The following is a 23,991-nucleotide window of genomic DNA, read 5'->3' as shown; positions in this document are numbered from 1 at the left end:
ACCTTCTATGAGGAATCTACAGTCGTGTGTAACGACATTTCAGTCAATGACGGACCACATATGGTGGTCCCATAAGATTAGGACCATATAGCCTAGGTATGTAGTAGGCTACGTCATCTAGGTTTGTGTAAGTACACAAACAACGACAAAATCACCTAACAACGCATTTCTCAGAACTATCCTTATCATTCAGTGACTCTTGTCTGTAGAAATACAGAAGTCTGTTCAGGAGAGGCAGTCCTTTTTTGTGTGAAAATGTGTATCTCTGAAATATAACATTTCTGTGGGTGATGTCTTGTGTGTTGGTAGGTCTTAGGTTCCTTTTTTGTTTTAAAAAATGTGGTTATGGAGGAATTTCCTGTTAAAAGCATTGTTCCTTTTTCCTGGCCTTTATGCCATTTGTCTGTCTGCCCTGGCAGAGCTCCTTCCTGTCCATTCACTAAAGTTTAGCCTGTGTATGTGAATTGAGGAACGCAGCTAATTTACTGTATCCATAGTGAGAGAAATTCAGCATAGAAACAGTATGATGGACATGTATTGCACAGTAAGTTTAGACTGTCTGCTTGGCTTTACTGGAATTTAAGTGGCCAAATGTCATCAGTAGAATTTGCTTTGATTACTCTTAGGTCTACCTTGCCTCTTGGCCCCGCTGTACCTCAGGCTTTGGATCCCTTTTCAAAACTATCTCAAGTCTACCTTCTCATTTGACCCCAAGCTCATCTTTTAATTTATGTCTGAATCTGTACCAACATTGTGGCTGCTTCTAGTACTTACTCAGCATGTATTCAGCTGGTCTCTTCCACCAAGACACTCTAGTTTTCTTTGCTTTATTCTCTCTCTGCTTTATAACTTGTGTTGCTTTCTCTACTTTCCAGGCCACTCTCGATCTCAGGGGTCTTTCCTGTCTTGGGCTCTCCCGGTAGCCCCAGGCCCTGTGCTTAACGGTTGAGACCTGTCATTAGGCTCCTCTGAGGTCGAGTCCTTGGACTCTGCCATGACTGATTCATGTCTCCTGAGTTTTCCGAAAGCACAACACACTGAAAGTTCCTTTCTCCTTGCAATCTTGGCATCCTCTCTCATTACAGTAATTCCAAGCCAGTGATTCATAATGAGCATTTTCATTTTAAAGGCATTCTCTTTTCCCCGTTAACTTAAACCGTATTGTTTTTGAGTACTTAAAGATCTCAGTTAAATTAAAAAAATTGTTATTATGGAAAATTCCAAACATTCACAAAAATAAAGAGTGTACTGAACCCTCATGTACCCATCACCAGTTATTAACAGTTTGCTAGTCTTTTTTCATCACTTTTCCTTTTTTTCCCTTCACAAATGACATTTTGCCTGAAGATTCCCTAGTCCAGTTAGCATTCACACATATTCCCCTTTGTCCACTAAAATCATAGTCACTGTTTGGGGAAGATCATTTTATGAACATAAGATCTTTTAAGTCCTCTTAGCAGACAGTTCCAAATAAATTGTCACTTTCAAATTGAGCATTTTCATGATTTACCTTGTTTTGGCCAGAGTGGAGGAATAAATGTGAGTGTCTTGGGTAGGGAACGTGCACCTCAGAGTCTGTCTGTCAAGTACCAGTCAAGGACTTTGGCTCTGATATTGTGACATCCATCAAATCACCTTAGTTCCCTGTCTGTGAAAGCAGTGACATTGAATTATATAGTATAAGTGCCTTAGCTCTAAGTATTCAGTAACTGAAAGTTTAATATAGGTTTGAGTTGTATTTTCTTTTATAATTCAGCATTTTAGCAAAATTCACCATATTAATTTAACGTCAAACAAAGAAACCTAAATAACTATCAGAAGGATGTGAATTTTTAACTTAGCTATTATGAGAAAGCTTTTCCTCTGTAGAATGAGAGCGTGAACATGGATTGATGTGTTAATATCTGCTTTTCTCTAGAGAGCCTCCTTTTCATCTGACCAGAAGAGGCTGGGGTGAGTTTCCTGTCAGAGTTCAAGTTCACTTCAAGGACAGCCAGAACAAGCGGATAGATATCATACATAATCTGAAGGTATTGTCACAAACGTTACTTCCCAGGAATGGAAGTCTCTTTGCACCTGGTGCTCACAGTGGAAGTATTAGGCCTTCTGAGACAAGTGGCCAAGGAGCCTTATATTTACTGCTGCGACCCTCCTTTGTCCTCTGAACATCGGGGGAGGGGCTGTTGTACAGCAGAATCTACATTCTTTAAAAAGATGAACTGGTCAGATAATCAGAAAACTTGAATCTTTGATCAGCGCTCACTGTTAATTGTGTTGCCTGGGGCTAAGTTACTGAAATCTTTTTCTTTTTTAATCTATTTGCTTTTCTATAAAATGAGGCAAATAATAAGGCTTGTCTGTTTATCTCATAAGGATAAAGAATATGCTGATCTCCTAAGAGTAAAGATAGGAGAACGTGTTTTATAAAATATAAAGTACAAGGTTATAATACTTTTGTATTAGAGAAATCCTTCACTGGTATATCCTCCTGGTTTATTATGCAGCCGTTGTAAATTGTATTTGACAAAGTGTTTTCTATATGTGGGGAAAAATTTCCATTATAGTAAGTCAGCAAAGTGTATAAAACTGTATGTATAGTATGAGGTCAACCATGATTTTATTTATTTATTTTTATTTATTTATTTATTTTTAAAGATTTTATTTTTCCTTTTTCTCTCCAAAGCTCCCCGGTACATAGTTGTGTATTTTTAGTTGTGGGTCCTTCTAGTTGTGGCATGTAGGATGCCGCCTCAACCTGGCTTGAGGAGTGGTACCATGTCCATGCCCAGGATCTGAACCAGCGAAACCCTGGGCCGCTGAAGCAGAGTGCGCGAACGTAACCACTTGGCCACGGGGCCAGCCCCCAACCATGATTTTAAATAGGTGGAAAAAACACAAAAGAAATATACCAAAATGTTGGAGTAATTAAAGTAATGATATTGCGGGCAATTTCCCCTGCCTTTTTTTCGCCTGGGTTTTAAAAAAAAAATGTTTTTCCAATTTTATTTAATAAACATATTTAACTTTTGTAGTTGGAAGACAGACCATTTTTTTTTATGTTCCCTTGGGCCATTTCCATAGTAGTTTCGTGTACATTTTCTCTATCTAAGATATAATCCTAATATTGAGCTTCTCCCAAAGCACCGTTACTTTGTAGTTTACCATACTGTTTCCATTAATGGCTCCCAAAAGTGAACTACATGAATTGACTATATCTGCAGAATTCCTTTTTTATACCCTTTGTTCTACAAGTGGACCCTTTTCAACCTTAAGGCATGTTGAAATTTGCCCTCCATTGGTGATAGAGAGCACTGCTTAACTTCATGTTTAAGTTATTTTCTAGAGATTCCTGTAGGACTGATTGCCTTATGACTTCAGAGAACAACTGGAGCCAAATAAAGAACATACTGAGGGGCAGGATATGGTCCTGCTTACTTAGAGAAAGATCTAAAATAGTTTTGCTTTCCTTTTATTTTAAGCACTGCACATACCATCTTATATTATACTGGGCCCAGCCCTCATCCCCAGAATAAAAGGAAGTGTTTACATAGCTTTCATACATGTTTTCTTGTCCATATCACTTAGAGTTTCTGGTGGAAGATTGAGACAGTGTTTTAAAATGACAGTATTTATTTCTTATCAAGCTTTCTGAAAACCTTAATTTTACTATTTATTATGTATTGGTTGGCCTTGAGACCTTAACTGTGACCGTATGATCTTTATTTGTACTGGAGTGTCATTTTCCCTGTTCTTCTGTGTTAACTCTCAGAGCCATCTTTGATTCTTCCCTCTTTGTTCTAAATATTTGTTCAGTTGCAGACCATTCTTTCTTCATAATCTTTCTTATATTCTACCCTTTGCCCTTCCCTTCTCCTGCTAGGCTATTGCTCCACTCACTCCTGATGCTTCTTTAATCCTAGTTGATCAGTCCGTTCTGCACACCACCGTCAGAGTAGCCTTCCTAACAGAGGAGAACCATTAAGCTATTCCTCTCTGAGAACCCTTGATTGAATTCCTGTTATTCAAGTTTGAACTCCCCTGCCTGCTACTCAGGGCTCTTCACATTTTGACTCAACATACTTCTCCTTAATCTAAATTCTCTCACACTGATCCCCTGTGTGAACATCCTCCTCCAGCCAGGTCAGTCTGTTCATGTCCCAGAAATGCCTGGAGCCGCCTTCTCTCATGTCTTCTTTCAGGCTCTTCCCCTCCTCAAATGCCTGTTTGGATTCTTTCCATTCTTCAAGTTCCTATGTAACTTTTCCTGGCTATTGAAGCCCAAAGTGATCTCTCTGTATTCTGAAATTCTATAGTAAATAACAATCTGTATTTGATACTGTAATAATTACATTAAATACTAAATACTCTAAGTGTTAGACTTATGTGAAATTTAAAGTTCCCAGAATGTATGAAGTTCCCACATCCCGGATCCCTGACAGGTCATCATCTACAGCCATCACCCTGGAGTACAGTAATCCCCAAAACAATCCATTTATCCATTTAGTAAATAAACTTTTGGAAGGTTCTTTCATAAATTTACCTAAAACTGCCTTTTTTCTTTTTTAACCTTGAAACTCATTTGTCCTAGTTTGATTTCTGGAATAGCACAGAACAGGACTTTGTTTTGTTTTTTAAGAACCCTAAAACTGTTTAATGATAGCCTTCGTGTCTCTCCTTAAGTCATTTCTTTTCCAGGCATAGTCTGTTCTTGTATGCTGTGCTTTGTAGTCCCTCTTGCCATTTTGATAACAGTTCTTTTTATCAATCTTTCTCTTAAACTGTGCTCTGAAGAGTGAAACATAGGCCAGTGCAGATTAGAGAGAGACACTGTGCTCTGGAGAATATGAAATGAATGTAACGTGAAATTGCCCGTATCTTTCAACAGTCATAGCGTTGGCTAAGGTTTAAGTTTTAAAACTCCAGATTTCTCCCATGGAACTACTATGAATCCACTCTGTGTTGCTTTTCTATTATGAACACTAGATCTTGTGTCTGAGTGTCCTCTCTCTGTGTTGGCTGCTAAGGAGCTCAGCCAGACTTCAAATGTACCTCTTACAAGCCTTTAGTATTTTCTGTTTACCAACCTACCCCTAGCTTCATGTTTTCCCCCATCTTTCCTCTCTACCCAACTTAACCATTTTCCCCCTGTTGATCTTACTATATACTATTTATATTGATGAGCTGCCACAGATCCTTTTTTTAAAGTGTGAGAATATAAATGAAAATACAGGAATAAGAACTTTGCCTCTTTTTATGTAATTGTAATCTTTTTTGTTTATATTATCAACGTTCCCTCAGTTTATACTCTTGTCTTTTCTAAAGTCAGTCACGATGCTGATATATTGGAAGTGATTAGTGTTGCCTAATATTATCTAAATTTTCATTTATTTTTTCAAAAGTGCTTAGTAATACACACTAACTATAAAATTGTGTCATCACATTGCATATGTATTTTTATAGTCTGTATTTTAAAATATTTTTACATAGTCTTTGTAAATATCATCTACATGACTGCATAATACTTCACAATTGATGGTTCATGGTTTACTTAAGCATTCCTCTCTTGCTGGATGTTTATATTGTGATTCAGTTTGTGATTATAGGTAATGGTGCAGTAAACATCTTTTTATGTAAAACTTCCTCCATTTTTAGATTGTCCTTAGAATAGCTTTTTAGAAGTGTGTAGTTTATGTTAAAAGTATAATAACCAGCTGTATTTCTGAGGTTATTATTAATTTTACTCAATTTTTCCCCCAGAAAATTGAGGGGTTTTATTGAAATGATGAATTGATAGTTTACATTATGGAAAAGTAGATCCTATGGCATGAAGACTTGTGAAAGAGATTTTAGATAAGATTGTATCCTGAGATTTATAAGTAAGTGTAGTGAAATTTAACACTCTTCCTTTTGTCTCTCAATAGCTGGATAGAACTTATACTGGCTTGCAGACTCTTGGAGCAGAGACGGTAGGTTTCTTCCCTACAGTATTATTTGGGAACACGTAGAATGAAAATTGATGTTGTTTGTTGTTGAGGAAGATTGGCCCTAAGCTAACATCTATCATCAGTCTTCCTCTTTTTGCTTAAGGAAGATTGTCGCTGAGCTGACACCTGTGCCAGTCTTCCTCTATTTTTTGTGGGATGCTACCACAGCGTGGCTTGACCAGCAATGGGTAGGTCCACACCTGGGATTTGAACCGGTGAACCCCGGGCTGCCAAAGTGGAACATGAGAACTTAACTGCTGCACCACTGGGCCGGCCCCTCTTCATTTTTAATTAGAAAAAAAATGAGTGCTGAATTTTTTAAAAAGTTTATCTCCCCCTTTTTTTGTTTCCTTTTTGAAAAATTGTGATAAAATACACCTAAAATTTATCATTTTAACTATTTTTAAGTATATGGTTAAGTGGTATTAAATATATTCACATTTTTGTGCAGCCATTGCTACCATTCATCCAGAACTCTTTTCGTCTTGGAAAACTGAAACTGTACCCATTTACAATTACTCTCCATTCCCTTCCGCTCCCAATCCCTGGCAACTACCCTTCTACTTTCTGTGTCTATGAGTTTGACTACTCTAGGAGACCTATAAGTGGAATCATACAGTGGTTTTTTTGTGTGTGTGTGACTGGCTCATTTCACTTAGCATAGTATTCTGAAGGTTCATTCATATTATAGCATGTATCAGAATTTCCTTCCTAAAAAAGGCTGAAAGATACAGACATACCTCATTTTGTTGCACTTTGCAGCCGTTCCATTTTTTGTATATTGAAGGTTTGTAGTAGCCCTGCATTGAGCTAATTTGTCAGTGCCATTTTTCTAACAGTGTTTGCTCACTTCATGTCTCTGTGTCACATTTTGGTAATTCTCACAATATTTCAAACTTATTCATTATTATTGTATTTATTATAGTGATTTGTGATCAGTGATCATTGGTGTTACTATTGTAATTATTTTGGGGCTCCACAAAACACGCCCATGTACAATGACGCGCTTTATCAATGTGTGTGTTCTGACTGCTCCTGACCGGCTGTTCCCCCGTCTCCCTCTCCTCTGGCCTCCCTATTCCCTGAGACACAGCACTACTGAAATTAGGCCACTTAAGTCTACAGTGGCCTCCAGTGTTCAAGTGAAAGAAAGAGTTTCACATCTCTCAGTGTAAATCAAAAGCTAGAAACGATTAAGCTTAGTGAAGAAGGCCTGTCAAAAGCTGAGATAGGCCAGAAGCTAGGCCTCTTGCGCTAAACAGTTAGCCAAGTTGTGAATGCAAAGGAAAAGTTTTTGAAGGAAATAACAAGTGCTGCTCCACAGAACACAACCTTATTGCTGATATGGAGAAAATTTTAGTTGTCTGGATAGAAGCTCAGACCAGCACAACATTCCCTTAAGCCAAAGCCTAATCCAGAGCAAGGCCCCAACTCTCTTCAATTCTATGGAGGCTGAGAGGTGAGGAAGCTGCACAGGAAAAGTTTGAAGCCAGCAGAGGTTGGTCCCTGAGGTTTAAGGAAAGAAGTTGTCTCCATAACATAAAAGTGCAGGTGAAGCAGCAAGTGCTGATGTAGAAGCTGCAGGAAGTTATCCAGAAGATCTAGCTAAGATAATTAATGAAGGTGGCTACACTAAACAACAGATTTTCAGTGTAGATGAAACAGCCTTCTATTGGAAGAAGATGCCATCTAGGACTTTCATAGCTAGAGAGGAGAAGTCAATGCCTGGCTTCAAAGCTTCAAAGGACAGCCTGGCTCTCTTGTTAGGGGCTGATGCAGCTGGTGACGTTAAGTCAAAGCCAATGCACATGTACCAGTCTGAAACTCCTAGGGTCCTTAAGAATTATGCTAACTCTACTCTGTCTGTGCTCTATAAAAGGAACAACAAAGCCTGGATGACAGCACATCTGTTTACAACATGGTTCAGTGAATATTTTAAGCCCACTGTTGACACGTACTGCTCAAAAAAAAAATTCCCTTCGGAATGTTACTGCTCATTGACAATGCACCCAGTCACCCAAGGGCCCTGATGGAGATGTACAACGAGACTAATGTTGTTTTCATGCCTGCTAACACAACATCCATTCTGTAGCACATGGATCAAGGAGTAATTGACTTTCAAGTCTTATTTAAGAAATACATTTCATAAGGCTATAGCTGCCATAGATAATGATTCCTCTGATGGATCTGGGCAAAGTCAATTGAAAACATTCTGGAGAGGATTCACCATTCTTGATGCCATTAAGAACATTCGTAATTCATGGGAAGAAGCAAAGTATCAGGAGTTTGGAAGAAGTTGATTTCAACCCTCATGGATCGTTTTGAGGGGTTCATAGCTTCAAAGGAGAAAGTAATTGCAAATGTGGTAGAAACAGCAAAAGAACTAGATTTAGAAATGGAACCTGAAGATGTGACTGAATTCCTGCAGTCTCATGATAAAACTTTAATAGATGAGGAGTTGCTTCTTAAGGGGTTTGAGAGATTGACTGCAATTTTAAAAGAAGTTCTACTTCTTAAGAAATTGCCATACCACCCCAGCCTTCAGTAGCCACCACCCTGATCAGTCAGCAGCCATCACCATTGAGGCAGGACTCTCCACCAGCAAAAAGATTAATGACTTACTGAAGGCTCAAATGATTGTTAGCATATTTTAGCAATAAAATATTTTTAAATTAAGGTATGTACATTGTGTTTTTAGACATAATAGTATTGCACTGTTAATAAACGACAGCATAGTGTAACCATAACTTTTATATGCACTGGGAAACCAAAAAATTCATGTGACTCGCTTTATTGCGGTGGTCTGGAACGGAACCTGCAGTATCTCTAAGGTATGCTTGTATTCAGTTATATGTGTATCCTGCATTGTGTTTCTCCATTTATCCACCAGTGAGCACTTGAGTTGCTTACATCTTTTGGCTATTGTGAATAATAATGCTGCTAAGAATGTGGGTCTGTCTGTTCAAGTCCCTTCTTTCAGTTCTTGTGGGTATATAACCAGCAATGGAATTTCTAGATTATATGGTAATTCTATTTTTAATTTTTTAGGGAACTGCCACACTGTTTTCCATAACAGCTGCACCATTTTACATTCTCACAAACAGTGCACAAGGGTTACATTTTCTCCATATCTTCACCAGCACTTGTTATTTTCTATCTTTTTGATAGTAGCTATCCTAATGGTTATGAGGTGGTATTTCATTGTGGTTTTGGTTTGCATTTCTCTAATGATTGTTGATGTTGAGCATCTCTTCCTGTGTTTATTGGCCATTTGTATATCTTCTTTGGAGAAATGTCTGTTCAAATTTTTTTGCCCATTTTTGAACTGGGTTGAGTTTTAGTTGTTGAGTTTTAGGAGTTCTCTCTATATTCTCTATGTTAGTCTCTTATCAGATATATGATTTGCAAATATTTTCTCCCATTTTGTGGGTTGCCTTTTTACTCTGTTGATTGTGTCCTTTGATGCACAGAAGTTTTAAATTTTGATAGAGTTCACTTTATCTGTTTTTCCTTTTGTTGCCTGTGCTTTTTGTGTCATATCCAAGAAATCATTGCCACATTCCTATGTCTGAAGGTTTGCCCCTATATTTTCTTGTGTTGCATTGTTTTAGGTCTTATGTTTAGGATTTTGATCCATTTGGAGTTGATTTTTGTATATAGGGTAAGGTAAAGGTCCACCTTCATTCTAATGTATGTGGATAGCCAGTTTTCCTGGCACCATTTGTTGAAAGACTGTCCTTTTCCCCTTGAGTGGTCTTGGCATCCTTGTCAAAAATAATTTGACCATATATGTGAGGGTGTATTCTATTCCAGTGGTATATATATCTTCCTTTATGTTAGTACCAAATGTTTTGATTACTATAGGTTTGTAATAATAAGTGTTGAAATCAGGAAGTGTGAGAGCTCCAACTTTGTTTTGCCTCCCCTTACTGCTTCGCCTCCTTTTTTTTGGTATTCATGATGTATCAGCAGTAGCCATTATAATTAGAATTATCTAGTTAAATCTTACTCTGCTTAGGGAAATGTACTCTGTTATGTCAAAAGATATTTATTGAGCATGTACTGTGTTCTAGGCACTGGTCCAGGGATTGGGGACACACAGAAATGAACAAGATAGCTACTATCAAGCAGATATATTCTTGGTTGTGTTGAGAATAGGGAGAAGGTATACAGTAAACATAAAAGGAAATAAGATAATTTCACTTAAAAATAAGCTTTATAAAGAAGAGCGGGCGACAAGAGGGCCGCTTTCCCTAGGTTGGTTAGGGAAGGCCTTTCTGACAGGGTGATGTTGACTGAATGGTGAGAAAGAGGCATTCATGCAAAGATTTGGGGGAAAAGTTCTAAGGCGTAAAAACAGCACATGGAAAGGCTCCAATTTTATGGCTGATTTCACTGAATTATCTGTTAAGGCAAACTAGATATATTCTGGGATAAGTCCTTTAGTTCTTGGGATTGAAATTGCCTTTGAAGTATGATTAGAAATCATTTGTCACTTCTCTTTCGATTACCACATTCTAAGACAGGTATGGGGCTTTCTGTGACACTGATGATGGGTTCTTGAGCCCAGTTGTTGCTCCATTGTGTAGGTAGTGGATGTTGAGCTCCACCGACATTCCCTTGGAGAAGACTCCATTTATCCTCCATCCTCCGAGTCGGACATCTCTGATGCCCCACCGTCTTTGCCTTTGACCATTCCAGCCCCAGTGAAAGCTTCCTCGCCGTTGAAGCAGTCACATGAGCCAATACCTGATACCTCTGTGGAGAAAGGTAATATATTTTTCCTTATATGGAAATGCCTTTTTCTTGTATGGAAGAGTCATTCTGGGTCGTTTCTTTCTCTCATTTGCATAATACAATATTGCACTTCTGCCTTCAGAGACTTAAGAGTGTGTGGAAAGTCACTTTTCCGTAAGTGGACATGATGCTTATACTATACAGCCCTACTGTGAAAAGAGCTAAATCTTTACTCTTCTCAGAAAATTTTCTTTCATAAAGTTCTACTGACATTTTTTGGAACACAAAACTCAAAAAACATTAAATTTTTATTCTTTGATTATAATGGTTTCTTCTAATATGCTACAGGTAGACTTTCTGATTCAGTCCCTAATTGTGTGCACATGAAACTTAAGTATCTAATCTTACTTAAAATACAATATATGATTAATCATCAAATGTATTTTGACTATCGCATTTTTTCATTTAATAAGTGTATAAGTATTTAAATCTTCACTTATATGATGTATACATATATGATATAAAATTGATTCTAAATGGTGTTAGTTTAATTCTAAGCCTACATTTTTGTATTTTTTTATTTTTGTCTGTTTTCTTTTTTGGCAAGGAAGATTCTCCCTGAGCTACCATCCGTTGCCTATCTTCCTCTTTTTTTTTTGGCTTGAGGAAGATTAGCCCTGAGCTAATATCTGTGCCAGTCTTCCTCTACTTTGTATGTGGGGTGCTACCACAGCATGGCTGATGGGTGGTGTAGGTCGGCGCCCAGGTTCTGAACCTGCAAGCCCAGGCTGCCGAAGCAGAGCACGTGGAACTTTAACCACTCAGCCACGGGGCCCCTCCCCTAGTCCTGCATTTTAATATGATGGTACTATTTTAGTTCTTTTATGAAATCTCAACTTTATTCCTCTTTAAGTTTCAGTTGCATCTTTATTGGCATTTAAGAAGACATCATTAGATTAAGTGAATGCTTTCTTTAGAGTTTTTCTCTTCTTTAAAGTTTTTCAATTCATACATAAAAAATGGGAGAACATAATAAACTTGTGTGCTTTTTATATTATATACACTGTATAATTAATATATTGTCTAATTTTTTGAAAAAAGCATTTTAATAAAATATGATTCTAGGCATGATATTTACGTTTCACCCAAAAATATGTGAAGGGTAATAAATACTGTTGATTATTTTACTACTGGTAAATGGTTGTTGAAATAATAAGGGATTTTTATTTTTCATTCTTTTCCCACAGTGGTAAGATTTTATTATTTTGAAGTGATTGATGACTTATCATTTGCCTGTTTCATTTCAAGCAGGATTCCCAGCCAACACTGAAGCTGAGAGACACAGTACATTTTATTCTTTGCCATCTTCATTGGAACGAACACCCACCAAAATGACAACATCCCAGAAAGTTACCTTTTGTTCTCATGGCAATTCAGCTTTTCAGCCAATAGCATCAAGCTGCAAAATTGTGCCTCAAAGTCAGGTTCCTAATCCTGAGTCACCTGGAAAATCCTTCCAACCTATCACCATGAGCTGCAAGATTGTTTCAGGTATACAGATGATGTGTGTAAAAATTGTTGGAATGACAAGACAAAATACTGTGGCTTTTCTTTTTTATTTCTTCTAAGCAGGGGTTTTTGTTTAACAAGCAAGCTAATGATTAGCAAAGCAAAGCTGTCACAAAGCAAAAAGAAAAAGTCATTCGTATGCAAACAGTTCTTTTACAAGAAAGAGTGGCCCTGAGCTAATGTCTGTTGCCAGTTTTCCTCTATTTGCTTGAGGAAGATGGTCCCTGAGCTAACATCTGTGCTTCTCTTCCTCTACTTTGTATATGGGACCCTGCCACAGCATGGCTTGATGAGCGGTGTGTAGGTCTGTGCCTGGGATCTGAACGTGCAAACACCAGGCTAGCCCCTGGAAACAATTTTTGAATGAGGAAAGAAATGAAATTCAAAGTAAATTTTCATCTCGTACAATTAGCACAGGTCAAATGTTTGCTGAGATATATGGTTGAAACTAAGGTGGGGATTAAGTTTGGGGATTATATGTAGAAACCAAAGTGACTAGTGATAGAAAAGAATTTAGGAGGCTTTTGGTTTGGAGTTCAGCTTCAGGAGTTGGAATTACTTTGGGATTGAAATATCTTTTATACTCTCTAACCATTCTAGAAAATTATTCATTCCTGTTATCACTAGATAGTTTTGAGTCTTCGTTTTCATTGAGGTCGAATCGTTCGTTGCCTCGTGACAGTTTCCCATTTATGTCGGGTAAACTTCTGGTGGGAATACAGTTCATGATTTTGGCTGTACCACCTCAGAACAGACAAGGAAGAGAGTCAATAGAAATGTCTAGCTAGTGGGAGGCTTCCTTATAATGCTTCATTTAAGAAGGGGGAAAAAAGGAGTCTTTGGTGCTAAAAATAGACAACTAAGCAGGAATATAACCAAAGCCTTTGAAGTTGAAGAAGGGTAAAGAAGGTATAATTTGGGGCTGGTCCCATGGCCGAGTGGTTAAGTTCACGCACTCTCCTGCAGGCGGCCCAGTGTTTCATTGGTTTGGATCCTGGGCGGAGACATGGCACTGCTCATCAAACCACGCTGAGGCAGCGTCCCACATGCCACAACTAGAAGGACCCACAACGAAGAATATACAACTATGTACCAGGGGGCTTTGGGGAGAAAAAGGAAAAAAAAAAATAATAATGATAAAATTTTTTTAAATTAAAAGAATGTATAATTTTACCTGCCAGTTAGAAGCGGTTTGGAACTTGCTGCTTCAGAGGTGGAAGAAGATGAACATATAAATTAGTTTGAAGTTCAGAGAAATTCATGGATGACAAATTTGATCAATGAAGAACAGTTGAGAGGGGCCTGCCCCATGGCCAAGTGGTTAAGTTCGTGTGCTCTGCTTCAGTGGCCCAGGGTTTCGCCGGTTCGGATCCTGGGCGCAGACGTGGTACCGCTCATCAGGCCGTGTTCAGGCAGGTGGCATCCCACATGCCACAACTAGAAGGACCCACAACTGAAATATACAACTATGTACTGGGAGGATTTAGGGAGAAAAAGCAATTTTAAAAAAAAAAGATTGGCAACAGTTGTTAGCTCAGGTGCCAATCTTTTAAAAAAAAAAAACAGTTGCGAGTGTTTAATGGTACATTGGTAACCTTTGAGAGTATTCTGTGGGAACATGAATCTCTCTGGATCGTGGCTGTGACATAGTATTGACAGAGACTTTTGTTTTGAGTGGGTGAATTTCAGAATTTTTTATTGGAAATTAATTGCACATCAAGATTTCTGGTGCCTAAGTCTAGCTGTTCACTTACTAATTTCCTCCCTAATTTTAGTGTCTTTGGGTGTAAACAGTATTATAACAACTTTGAACTGCTTTTTGAACTTGAATGTGCCTACCGTGGGATCTTGTTAAAACGCGGATCTATATTCAGTAGGTCTGGGGTAGGATTTCAGAATCTGTTTCTGACAAGTTCCCGGATGCTGTTGCTGCTGCTGCTGGTCCGGGGATAAGGATGGAGAGTGAAACTCCCTAATCCCAGGCCTCAGCTACGCTGCTGCTGCTGCCCAGTACCTGAAACATACAGTTCCGTTCTCTTTTCCCAGTTTGTCACCTTTGTCCTGGTCGCCCTGCCCTTTTTCTGTTACCTTCAGCATCTTCTTAGATAGATTGAATTTATCTATTTAGTTTAGTTTCTCTGTCTTTTCTCTTTTTTGTTGTAAAGGTTCCCCTATATCAACTCCAAGTCCATCACCATTGCCTCGAACCCCAACTTCCACTCCAGTCCATGTGAAGCAAGGCACTACCAGCTCTGTTATTAATAATCCTTATGTTATCGTGGACAAGCCGGGACAGGTTATTGGAGCTACCACTCCCACTACAGGTGGGTGTTTCATCAACATTTGTGCAATCCAAAAGAGTTGATCTTTATTAGAGATGAAATCCTAGCGTGAGAATGAAATCTTCATCCATAAACAAGAGGAGGGAATATATAAAAGTAACTCCAGTGCTCTTTCTCTGAGGGAGGATTTGCTTTTTTGTAAAAGTTATATTTTTAGGAATTTACTTAAGTTTTTTCTTTGAAATCTAAAAATTAAAAGTGAGACCTAATTAGTTTTCTTTAAAACAAAAAAGTTTATTTTATTTTCATTTGGAAGACATTCTTGTTGGGCCTGCAAGCAATGTGGTTGTTAACTTTTCCAAATTAAGTTTTAGAACAAGAACAGCTTTGTGAGCCGTATATATTTCTCCCCAGTCAAATAAAAAAGTGATCTTTGCTTTTCTGTGAATAAGATAAATTTTCGTGTGAGAGGGAAACTGATCTCTACAGTTATAGAAAGAGAACTCTAGAATACTTGGATTCACTGTGATTGTCATCATAATCATAGTGATTTTCAGGTTTCTTTGAAGTACTTTCACTCACATTTATTTCCTTCAATTAAATTTTTTAAACACACACTCCTAAGTGTAAACTTACCTGTTAGCTTTTACTTCTAATGAAGAGAAATTGCGAAAAGAGAAATGAAGTAAGATATGACTAAGATAATGAGACTGGTTTTTTTTTTTTTTTTGAGGAAGCTTGGCCCTGAGCTAACGTCTGTTGCCAGTCTTCTCTTGTTTTTCTCCCCAAAGCCCCAGTGTATAGTTGTATATCCTAGTTGTAGGTCATTCTAGTTCTTCTATGTGGGATGCTGCCACAGCTGGCTTGATGAGCAGTGCGTAGGTCTGTGCCCAGGATCCAAACTGGTGAACCCTAAGCTGCCCAAGCAGAGTGCGTGAACTTAACCGCTCAGCTACGGGGCTGGCCCCCTACATATTTGACTTTTTCTTTTTTAAAGATTGCCACCTGAGCTAACATCTGTTGCCAATCTTTTTTTTTTTCTTCTTCTTCTCCCCCTTTACATAGTTGTCTACTCTAGTTGTAGGTCCTTCTAGTTCTGCTATGTGGGATGCCGTCCCAGCATGGCCTAACAAGTGTTGCCATGTCCACGCCCAGGATCTGAACCAACGAACCCTGGGCCGCCTAAGCAGAGCACACAAACTTAACCACTCGGCCACAGGCCAGCCCCCATATTTGATTTTTAACGCACATGAATGTATGTTGCCTTTCCAAGTAATCTTTTGAGAAAGTTACGTCCTTTAACAATGATTATAATTGTGTAACTTTTAAAAATGCTGCTTTTGGAGATTAGCTAATAGCTTTTTGAATATACTTAGAGATGCCAAATAGATGTCCTTTGAGGATGTTTAGTTTTAGGAATCAGCCAGGAGTCTTTGCAGGGAAGTTTGGTAAAGGGAGTAGGTGATGAAATACTGTTTTCGGTCTCGACTTATTATTGACTGTAGATAATGTGATTTATTCCTATTAGACCTAAAGGTAGTTATGCAGGTGGAGTACAGAGTGTTTAGTGTTGGCAGCATTTTGGAATAGGTATAACTGTCTACCTTGATGGAGCTAGCAGTCCCTTGAATGCATACATTTTGGCACAGTGTTAAATACCCAGTACCATTAGGCTGTACTCTCTCTTTTTGTGTCCATAGCAGAGTGTATAACGTTTCTTACTTCACTACTTCTTCTACACTTCCTTACTAGCTTCTTGTACCTTTTTAGCTTAATAAAGTGTTCAGCTTTGTAGGATGAGTCCTTGAGTGTTTTTCTATAATAATTTCATGATTTTGAGTTCTCAACCTTTAAAAATGAAAAATAAATAGTGGGGAAAGGGGAGGGTGGTAGAAAATGCTTTAAAATTCCATTTTGTAAATTTTACTTTGTTTGTACTTTTGCTTATCAGGAAGTCCTACAAACAAGCTCTCTACTGCCTCTCAGGCCTCCCAAGGAACAGGTTCCCCTATTCCTAAAATTCATGGGAGTAGTTTTGTAACATCTGCTGTCAAGGTAACACTCTTATTGCGTGATTGCTCTTTGCTAGTTTCTGAAGACAGTTTAAACTCAACAAGAATTCGTCAGTCGATAATGCAAATTTCATAAAGTAGGATCTTAAGCTAGTAAGTATCTTGAAGATCATCTTCTCCAGACTCCCCTACCTTATCCTTGATCTTTTCCTAGTGTAGGAAATGTTTCTCAACACTTCTATCAGTTGGTCACCCAGTGTCTATATGAAAACTTACGATGATGAAGAGGTGGCCTGGTTTTTTTTGGACAGCTTTGTTATAAATTTTTCCTTATAAAAATATTCATCTGTCAGTACATCCCTTTTTGCCTGTATTTGCACCAACGAGGAGTAAATGTATTTCCTTTTCTATGTCGCCATTTAGTTAGTTTAAAATAATTCTTATCTTTCCATATGTGTTTTTCTCCCTTCTTCAGAGTAAGAAGTCCTTTGAGGTTTAGAACTTAAGATATGATCTGACTTTTTCAGGTCAGAGTGCTAGATATCTGCCCACTGTTTGGCAGAGACAGTCCCTGTTATTCAACTAATTTGTCCTTGTCATGGCTGCCTTCAGGCAAGAGCCTTTGAGGTACAAACTCCTGTCTGAGAACTCTGAGAATTCAGAAATCATCTTTTACGTGACAAGTGCTAACACAGCGTTTCTTATATTTAGGCACTTAAAGATTAAAAAAATTTTTTTTTCTTTTTCTCCCCAAAGCCCCCCAGTACATAGTTGTATATTTTTAGTTGTAGGTCCTTCCAGTTGTGGCATGTGGGATGCCCCCTCAGCACGGCCCAATGAGCGGTGCTACGTCTGCGCCCAGGATGCAAACCGGCAAAACCCTGGGCCGCCGAAGCAGAGCACACGAACCCAACAACTTGGCCACGCGGCCAGCTCCTATTTAGGCACTTAATGTTGATGATACTGAGTAGTTTCCTGGTCCAAGGCGAGGTTTTTCTCTAAATTCAGTGTAATCCGTGAACAGTGTGTTACATGAATGCCTGAACTGTAATAATTCCCTTGAAAGTCTTAATTCTCTGCCAGTCTATTTTTTAATGTTTGTTGATGATCATTTCATTACACTTAAGCAGTTTTCTTAACTTTGTGTCTGCCCTCTAACATTTATTTGTGGCAAATTGCCTCTGAGCTTTGCATTTTGTAGTTGAGAATTAGAAACAAAGGACAGTAATTTTGAATGTTGACCTTTGTTGTCTTTATATTTGCTAATTGTTCAAGTTCTTTTTGTTGTTTTGTTTTTTAAATCCTTATTGAAGAGTATCCCCATGTCCTGAGTATTTATTTGGAGTGAAAATAACAAATCAAGTTGTGAGTACTATTAGAAGAGAGTATATACTGAAACACTGTAATGACTGGTTCATTCACTTGTTTCTTTAGTGCTGAGACTCTAGGGGTAGAAAAGGGGTAGAAAAGAAGTAAAATACAGCGCCTGTCCTTTAGTAGCATACCGTCTGGCAGGGGACGAGACCTGCACACCAGTGAGTCAGCCACATATTTAGAGGTGGGGTGATGAGAGTCTTTCCAGCACACAATGGGGCACAGATGGTAGGCTCTTGCCAAATTATAGCTTTTCTTTGCATTTGGTTTCTAAAACAATATTAAAATGCTTGGAAGACTTCAAAGAGTTTTGGGCTTTTTGTTTTTCTAGTTTATCTTGCTAGAGAATGTCACAGGTTTGTATTAAATACAAGTGACTAGAATATCTGAAATCACTCATTTTATCCTAATTGTTGAATATGTATTTTTACACACACAGCAGGAGGATTCTTTGTTTGCATCTATGCCGCCGCTTTGCCCGATTGGAAGTCACCCTAAGGTTCAAAGCCCCAAACCTGTAACTGGAGGACTTGGAGCTTTCACAAAAGTGAGTGTTTATCAGGGCATCATCACGCAAGTTGATACAGTCTTGTTATGTAATCTTTTTTTTGGCTTGTTGGAATTGATTTACACTGCCCCACAACATGTACCTTTTTAGTGTGTCTCAGTTCTAAGACCAGATCCATTTCTGAGACATGCTTCCATGTATTTAGTGGTGTCCACAGGACAGCTCTTGGAGTCCAGCAAGATGGGAACTTCAGAGAACACAAACGGTCTGTGTGTTTCTCCCTGCTGCCATCTTGCCACCAATACCTAAAACAAATGACTAGATTGAGTTTGCAGATATGCACAATCAAGCCCAGATCCTACTTTGGTCCCTTTGGTAGCTGTTATGAGCCATATTTAAGCAGAGTTTTTACCCTTATGGTGGAATCATTCTTTCCAGACCAAACTTCATTCATTAATTCCTGCAAACAGAATAGCTTCGGATATTAGTAGCTTTTTTTATGGGATCTTTATTCAGTGTAATTATCATGTTTGTTGCAAGGTAATCATCAAACAGGAACCTGGTGAAGCCTCTCACGTGCCCACAACAGGAGCTGCCAGCCAGTCACCCCTCCCTCAGTATGTGACTGTGAAAGGGGGTCACATGATAGCTGTGTCCCCTCAAAAACAGGTCATAACTGCTGGAGAAGGGACTGCCCAGTCACCAAAGATTCAGCCCTCCAAGGTTTGTGTTGGGTTGGGATGGGGACATCAACATGGAAATGAACGTCGTTTGTCTAAACAGTTAAGTGCTGAGAACATTCAGGATGACAGGGTTGCTGATCCCAGAAAACCTATAGCTGAAAGCCCCATTGGAAAAGCAAGGCAGTTGCTGTTAAACCCGTCTGCTCTTGCAGTAGTCATTGATAAGAGCAGGGCCGTGTGTTATAGAGGCTCCAGGAGCAGTCGAAGAGGCAAAGGGACGCTCTGTTCTCTCTGGCAGTGAGGGTGGTTGACTTCATGGACACATCTCTCCACTTGATTCAGGCCTAAAATGGTAACTGACAGGACCAAGGTTTACTGTTTTACTTGTTTATTTCTGATAGGAGAGTGCTATAGTTTACATCTCTGATGTTCAGGCTGGGTGATCTGTTTAATGATTCTTGGCTCTTCAGAGAGTTTGTTTTCTTTATAGTTTGGAGGTGTGGGGAATCGATGTATTGGGAGAGCTGTAAAGTAGTTCATAGCTCCATGCTTTCCTGCATCACTTGTGCTTATGAGTGTCTGTGCACGTCAGCCTGTTATTTATAGACCATCTATAACCCTCAAACAACCTTGCAAAGTGGATATTTTCACCCCCATTTTACAAATGAGGCAGCTGTGATGCTGAGAGGTTAGGCAACTGCCTTGAGAGCATATAGCTATTAAGTGACAGAAGATTTGAACTCAGGCCTGCCAACTTCAAAACTCCCCATTCCAGAACTAATTAAAATGTGTGAGTCATTCTCTGTAACCTAAACATGCTTTTAGAACATCCAGAGTTAAAGCATCTCACTTTTTGGTCAGATATAGTCTAAAGCTATTAAGAATATTATGTGAAATGTTTGTTTTTCAACTTGAAAGCCACCCTATCTCGAGAGAGAGTGAATTGTTTTGAGAGGAATGCTTTAAAATAGAAAAAGGTTTTCAATATTTTGATTAGTCTGGATAGCTACATGTGAATTGAGATAAAATTTCATAGTGTTATACGTAGTTCTAAAATCTGTAAGAGTCCATTAATCACTTGCCCAAACTTATCAGGTCATAAGACTCATCTGATAATTAAAAATATATAGATACTGAGGCCCCCTCATCTCAAACTTATTGAGTCAGCATATTCTTGGGGGCCCTGAGAATCTGAATTTTTAACAAGCTCCCATCCTGACTCATGATTAGGCAGATTTAGGAACCGTGGAGCTAGCATCAAATTTGACTTTGGGGCTTCCATAGCCAAAATTACTAAGATGGGCACCCCCAGCTGCTTCCTAGTACCCCCTCTGTTGTTTGGCCGCAGGAGTCAGCATTTGTGGAAGTTTTTTTGTGAATCAGTTATTGTCTTCTGGACTTCCTACTCAGACACATCCTGTGAGTTCTTCACAATCTATTTTGCTTCACCCAGAGATACTTGGCATTACTGATTTAGGTTTTTGAATCAAAGTAGCATTGCTCTTTATGCTCAGAAGCTCTGGGTAAGTTAGTTTCCACTTTCTGCCACTTTGCATTTTGCAAATCTACTCATCCAGTAATGCTGAGCAACTGTATTAGCTTTTTTGTCACATTGCCACCTACCTAATGGCAATGTAAGACTAAGAGAAAGTGGGTGATTTGTGCTAGATTGCCCTGAATAAAGGTAAAGGTCACCTGAGAAGAAAAGCCACAGGAGAGTGTGAAGGAACTGCAAAGAAACAGTAGAGCATGAGAAAAGACATCACTGTTTATCCTGGAAATTTAGTACCTGCCTTGGACTTGAGATAAGGAGCTGTCCGCAAGGACAGACTGTCCTGGTTGTTGCTCAGGTGCATTCCTAGAAACTGTGCCACCGCCCAGAAGAGAACAAAATGGTACTGTTTGCCTGCCATACAACTTGGGCACAAGGGAAACACAGCTTGTCTTTTTCATGAAAGTGGAGAGAGCTGCTGCTTTTAATATGAAAAGGAACCACTGAGGAATTAGTGGGTTCACGTGGGAAGGAATCAGTGCGGTAGAGAAAAGATTGTGAGCTTTGGAATTAGGGCTTGTCACACATCTCAGATCTCAACCACTCATTTCTTGTGTGACCTGCTCAGAACCTTATTTTTTTCTTCTAGTGAAAGAGAATAGGACCCTCTGTCTATCAGAGTGTAGAATTAGAGATCATTGTATATGAAGGACCTAGCACAGAGGAACTGCTCGGTAAATGACAGAAGCTAATGTTATGTGTCTGGGGACAAGTTCTAGGCAGTATCCATGCATGAGTACCTTGGTGATAGTTATTAAGTACTGAATTGTAATTGGCTGCATTTTTCAGTGTCTGGGTAGAAAATCACGTGTATAGAATCCTCACCTTCAGGCTGCTAAGGTAAATTCTGACTTGCAAAGGTCTGTACAGGGCACCGGGAGGGTGGAAATAGGAACATTGAATCAAACCATCAGTCAAAGTGAAGTATTTACAACAATACAGGACAAAGGGTGTCTGCTTTCTGGAATTTGAAGGAAATTAGGAATACAGAGAGAAGTATTGTGGAATGGGAAGAGGAGAAGTGTTGGTAGGGTTCAGGTTCTAGGTCAAAATGTTGTATTGTTAAAAAAAAGAAAAATTAATGTGGGATTATAGTGTCCTGCTTAAGAGCCTGCATTGTGATGTCCTAAGACAGCTGTGTGTGGGGCTTTCCCCAACAGAATGCCAGACTTCCTCATTCTCCTCAGTTTTTTAGGAGAAAGGGAGTGGGGTTGGGGAGTTCATCTTGTGAGTCTGTGCTTTGAGTGTATCAACTCTGCTAATAAAAACTGCCCTCCTGTGGCCAACTTGGAATACCACGTTTTATTTGGCTGTTGGAGAGATTAAGTGTGTCATATTCTGGAAATTTTGAAGCAGTTGAGTCTGAGGATAGAGGTTGGCACAAAGAGGGAGAAGCAAGTCAGATGCGTGGAATTTTAGGAAAGAAATTAAATAGGTCCGATATGTATGTATTGTTTTCCTTTAAGATGTTTGCTTTTCTCATTAGCTTAGGAATGTAAAAATAGACTGTAATTTAACTTATACAATAGATTATTATGTTTGATTTATTTAGGAAATGTGTTGTCTTGGGGAAAAATATTCGACGACTATAACAGAAATCCAAAAAACAGAGGCTTAAATAAGCTTATTTCTCTCACACATGAAAGACCTGTGGATCGTTCTGGTGTGTTGGTTCCGTAATCATCAAGAATCTAGACTCTTCTCATTGCTCTGCCATTCTCAAAATTTTGTTTTCAGCTGGTGGGCTAAGATAGTCACTTCATCTCATGCCACATGTTCACTTTTCTGGTCAGCAGGAAGAGGGAAAGGGAAAGGGGAGGCGTAACCCAAAAGTTAACCACTCATCACTTGCATTCACATCCCTTTAGCCAGAAATCAGACAGCCAGACCTAGGTGTGAGGGGCCTGGGAAATACAGTCAGTGTTCCACGTGGCCATGTCCCTGGCTGAAAACTGGGGACTCTTACTATATGAGAGAGAAGCACAGATGGATATTGGGGTTTAACTGGCAGTCTGCCATACCCCAAAAATGTTTTTCTACTTTAAAAACTTTTTTTTTGATAAATGCAGACAAGTTCTTGATTAGTAAGAAGAGTTTATATACCTCCACATCTCTAAGGGGAATGACTGCCCAGCTCTTCAGCCACGGCAACACTCTCTTTTGCCCATAGAATGAGGCTCAGACAGTTAGAATAAAGAGATTTGGGTAATCATAAGGGGTTGTTTTAACCAAGCCAGGATAGGTGGGAGAATCTCTCTTCTCCACTCTAGGTCAACTTGCTTTTTCTTTTCATTGGTTCTTTGATACTTTTGTTTCTTCCTTCTTTCTTTCCCTCCTTCCTTAAACTTTCATAAAAGTGGAGAGACTATTATAATGTATCCTATGTGCCCATTACCCAATTTCAATTATCAGCATTTTGCTAATCTTATTTCTCTTCCTAGAATATTTTAAAGCAGATACCAGATGTTACATACTTTAATTTCTATTGGATTAACTGAATCTAGAGTTTAAGATCAAGGTCCTCTGCCCTGGCCATCGCTGAAGACAGTGACAAATGTTTGTTCTGTGGCTCTCGCTATCCTGAGTCTTGAGGTAGCCTCACAGATTACCATTCTTCAGTTAATAATAACGAGTGTTATGGTTAACAGCAGCTGTCATTTACTATGTGCATCTGGTTGGCTAGGCATTTTATAAACTTACTCTCATTTACGCCTCATGATCTTATGAGTTAAATATTATTATCCATATTTTATAGATGATCCATATTTATATAGATTTTATAGTGTCTTAAGGTAAAGCTCAGAGAGGTTAAATAACTTATCTAGTTACTAACTGGTCACACAAAACTGGGAAACCAGGTCTCACAGCTTATAGAAGTCTGTATTCTTTTCTCTTTACACTGTGGCTTATAACGCTTGATTAGGGGACCATTTTCTTTACATCAGCCATATTTTCCAAGCACAGGCAAGTATCTTTTACTATATTCACATTTCTTTGAAAAGAAATCATGTATGATTTGGTAACTATTTAACCTAAAAATCCCATTCGTCAATTGCATGTGGTTTATCATTTTGTTTCACTAAGTAACTATTTTTTAATTTACAAAGATTCTAAAATTTCAGTAAAATACAAAGAATAATATAATCAACACCCACATATCTTCTACCCTGAATTAACATGTTCATATTTACTTCAAATCATTTTTTCTCTAAATAAAACATGACTGGTAAAGTTGAAGTCTACTTTGTCCTTCCCAAAAGCAGCACTATCAAGAATTTGGATGTGTAGCT

The 23,991-nt window shown here is 38.7% G+C and overlaps 1 protein-coding gene across 8 annotated transcripts in view; it reads left to right on the top strand.

Moving 5' to 3' along the window:
* YEATS2 (YEATS domain containing 2) overlaps positions 1-23,991 on the top strand; it is a 100,237-nt gene that overhangs the window by 43,229 nt on the left and 33,017 nt on the right. For 2 of the 8 annotated variants that reach the window (XM_070509332.1, XM_070509333.1), the window contains exons 8-15: positions 1,919-2,030; positions 5,922-5,970; positions 10,578-10,754; positions 12,030-12,272; positions 14,456-14,614; positions 16,524-16,627; positions 18,398-18,505; positions 19,007-19,189. In XM_070509332.1, coding sequence (XP_070365433.1) covers positions 1,919-2,030; positions 5,922-5,970; positions 10,578-10,754; positions 12,030-12,272; positions 14,456-14,614; positions 16,524-16,627; positions 18,398-18,505; positions 19,007-19,189 — 1,135 coding nt within the window. Of the gene's footprint in view, positions 1-1,918; positions 2,031-5,921; positions 5,971-10,573; positions 10,755-12,029; positions 12,273-14,455; positions 14,615-16,523; positions 16,628-18,397; positions 18,506-19,006; positions 19,190-23,991 lie in introns of all 8 variants that reach the window. The other 6 variants (XM_044771168.2, XM_044771164.2, XM_070509334.1 and 3 more) reach the window with 6 other exon arrangements.

Source organism: Equus asinus, chromosome 5 (assembly GCF_041296235.1).
Source record: "Equus asinus isolate D_3611 breed Donkey chromosome 5, EquAss-T2T_v2, whole genome shotgun sequence".
NCBI classification, from domain to species: Eukaryota; Metazoa; Chordata; class Mammalia; order Perissodactyla; family Equidae; genus Equus; species Equus asinus.
Note: the sequence above shows the minus strand (reverse complement) of the source record. Positions and strands in the feature narration are given on the sequence as shown.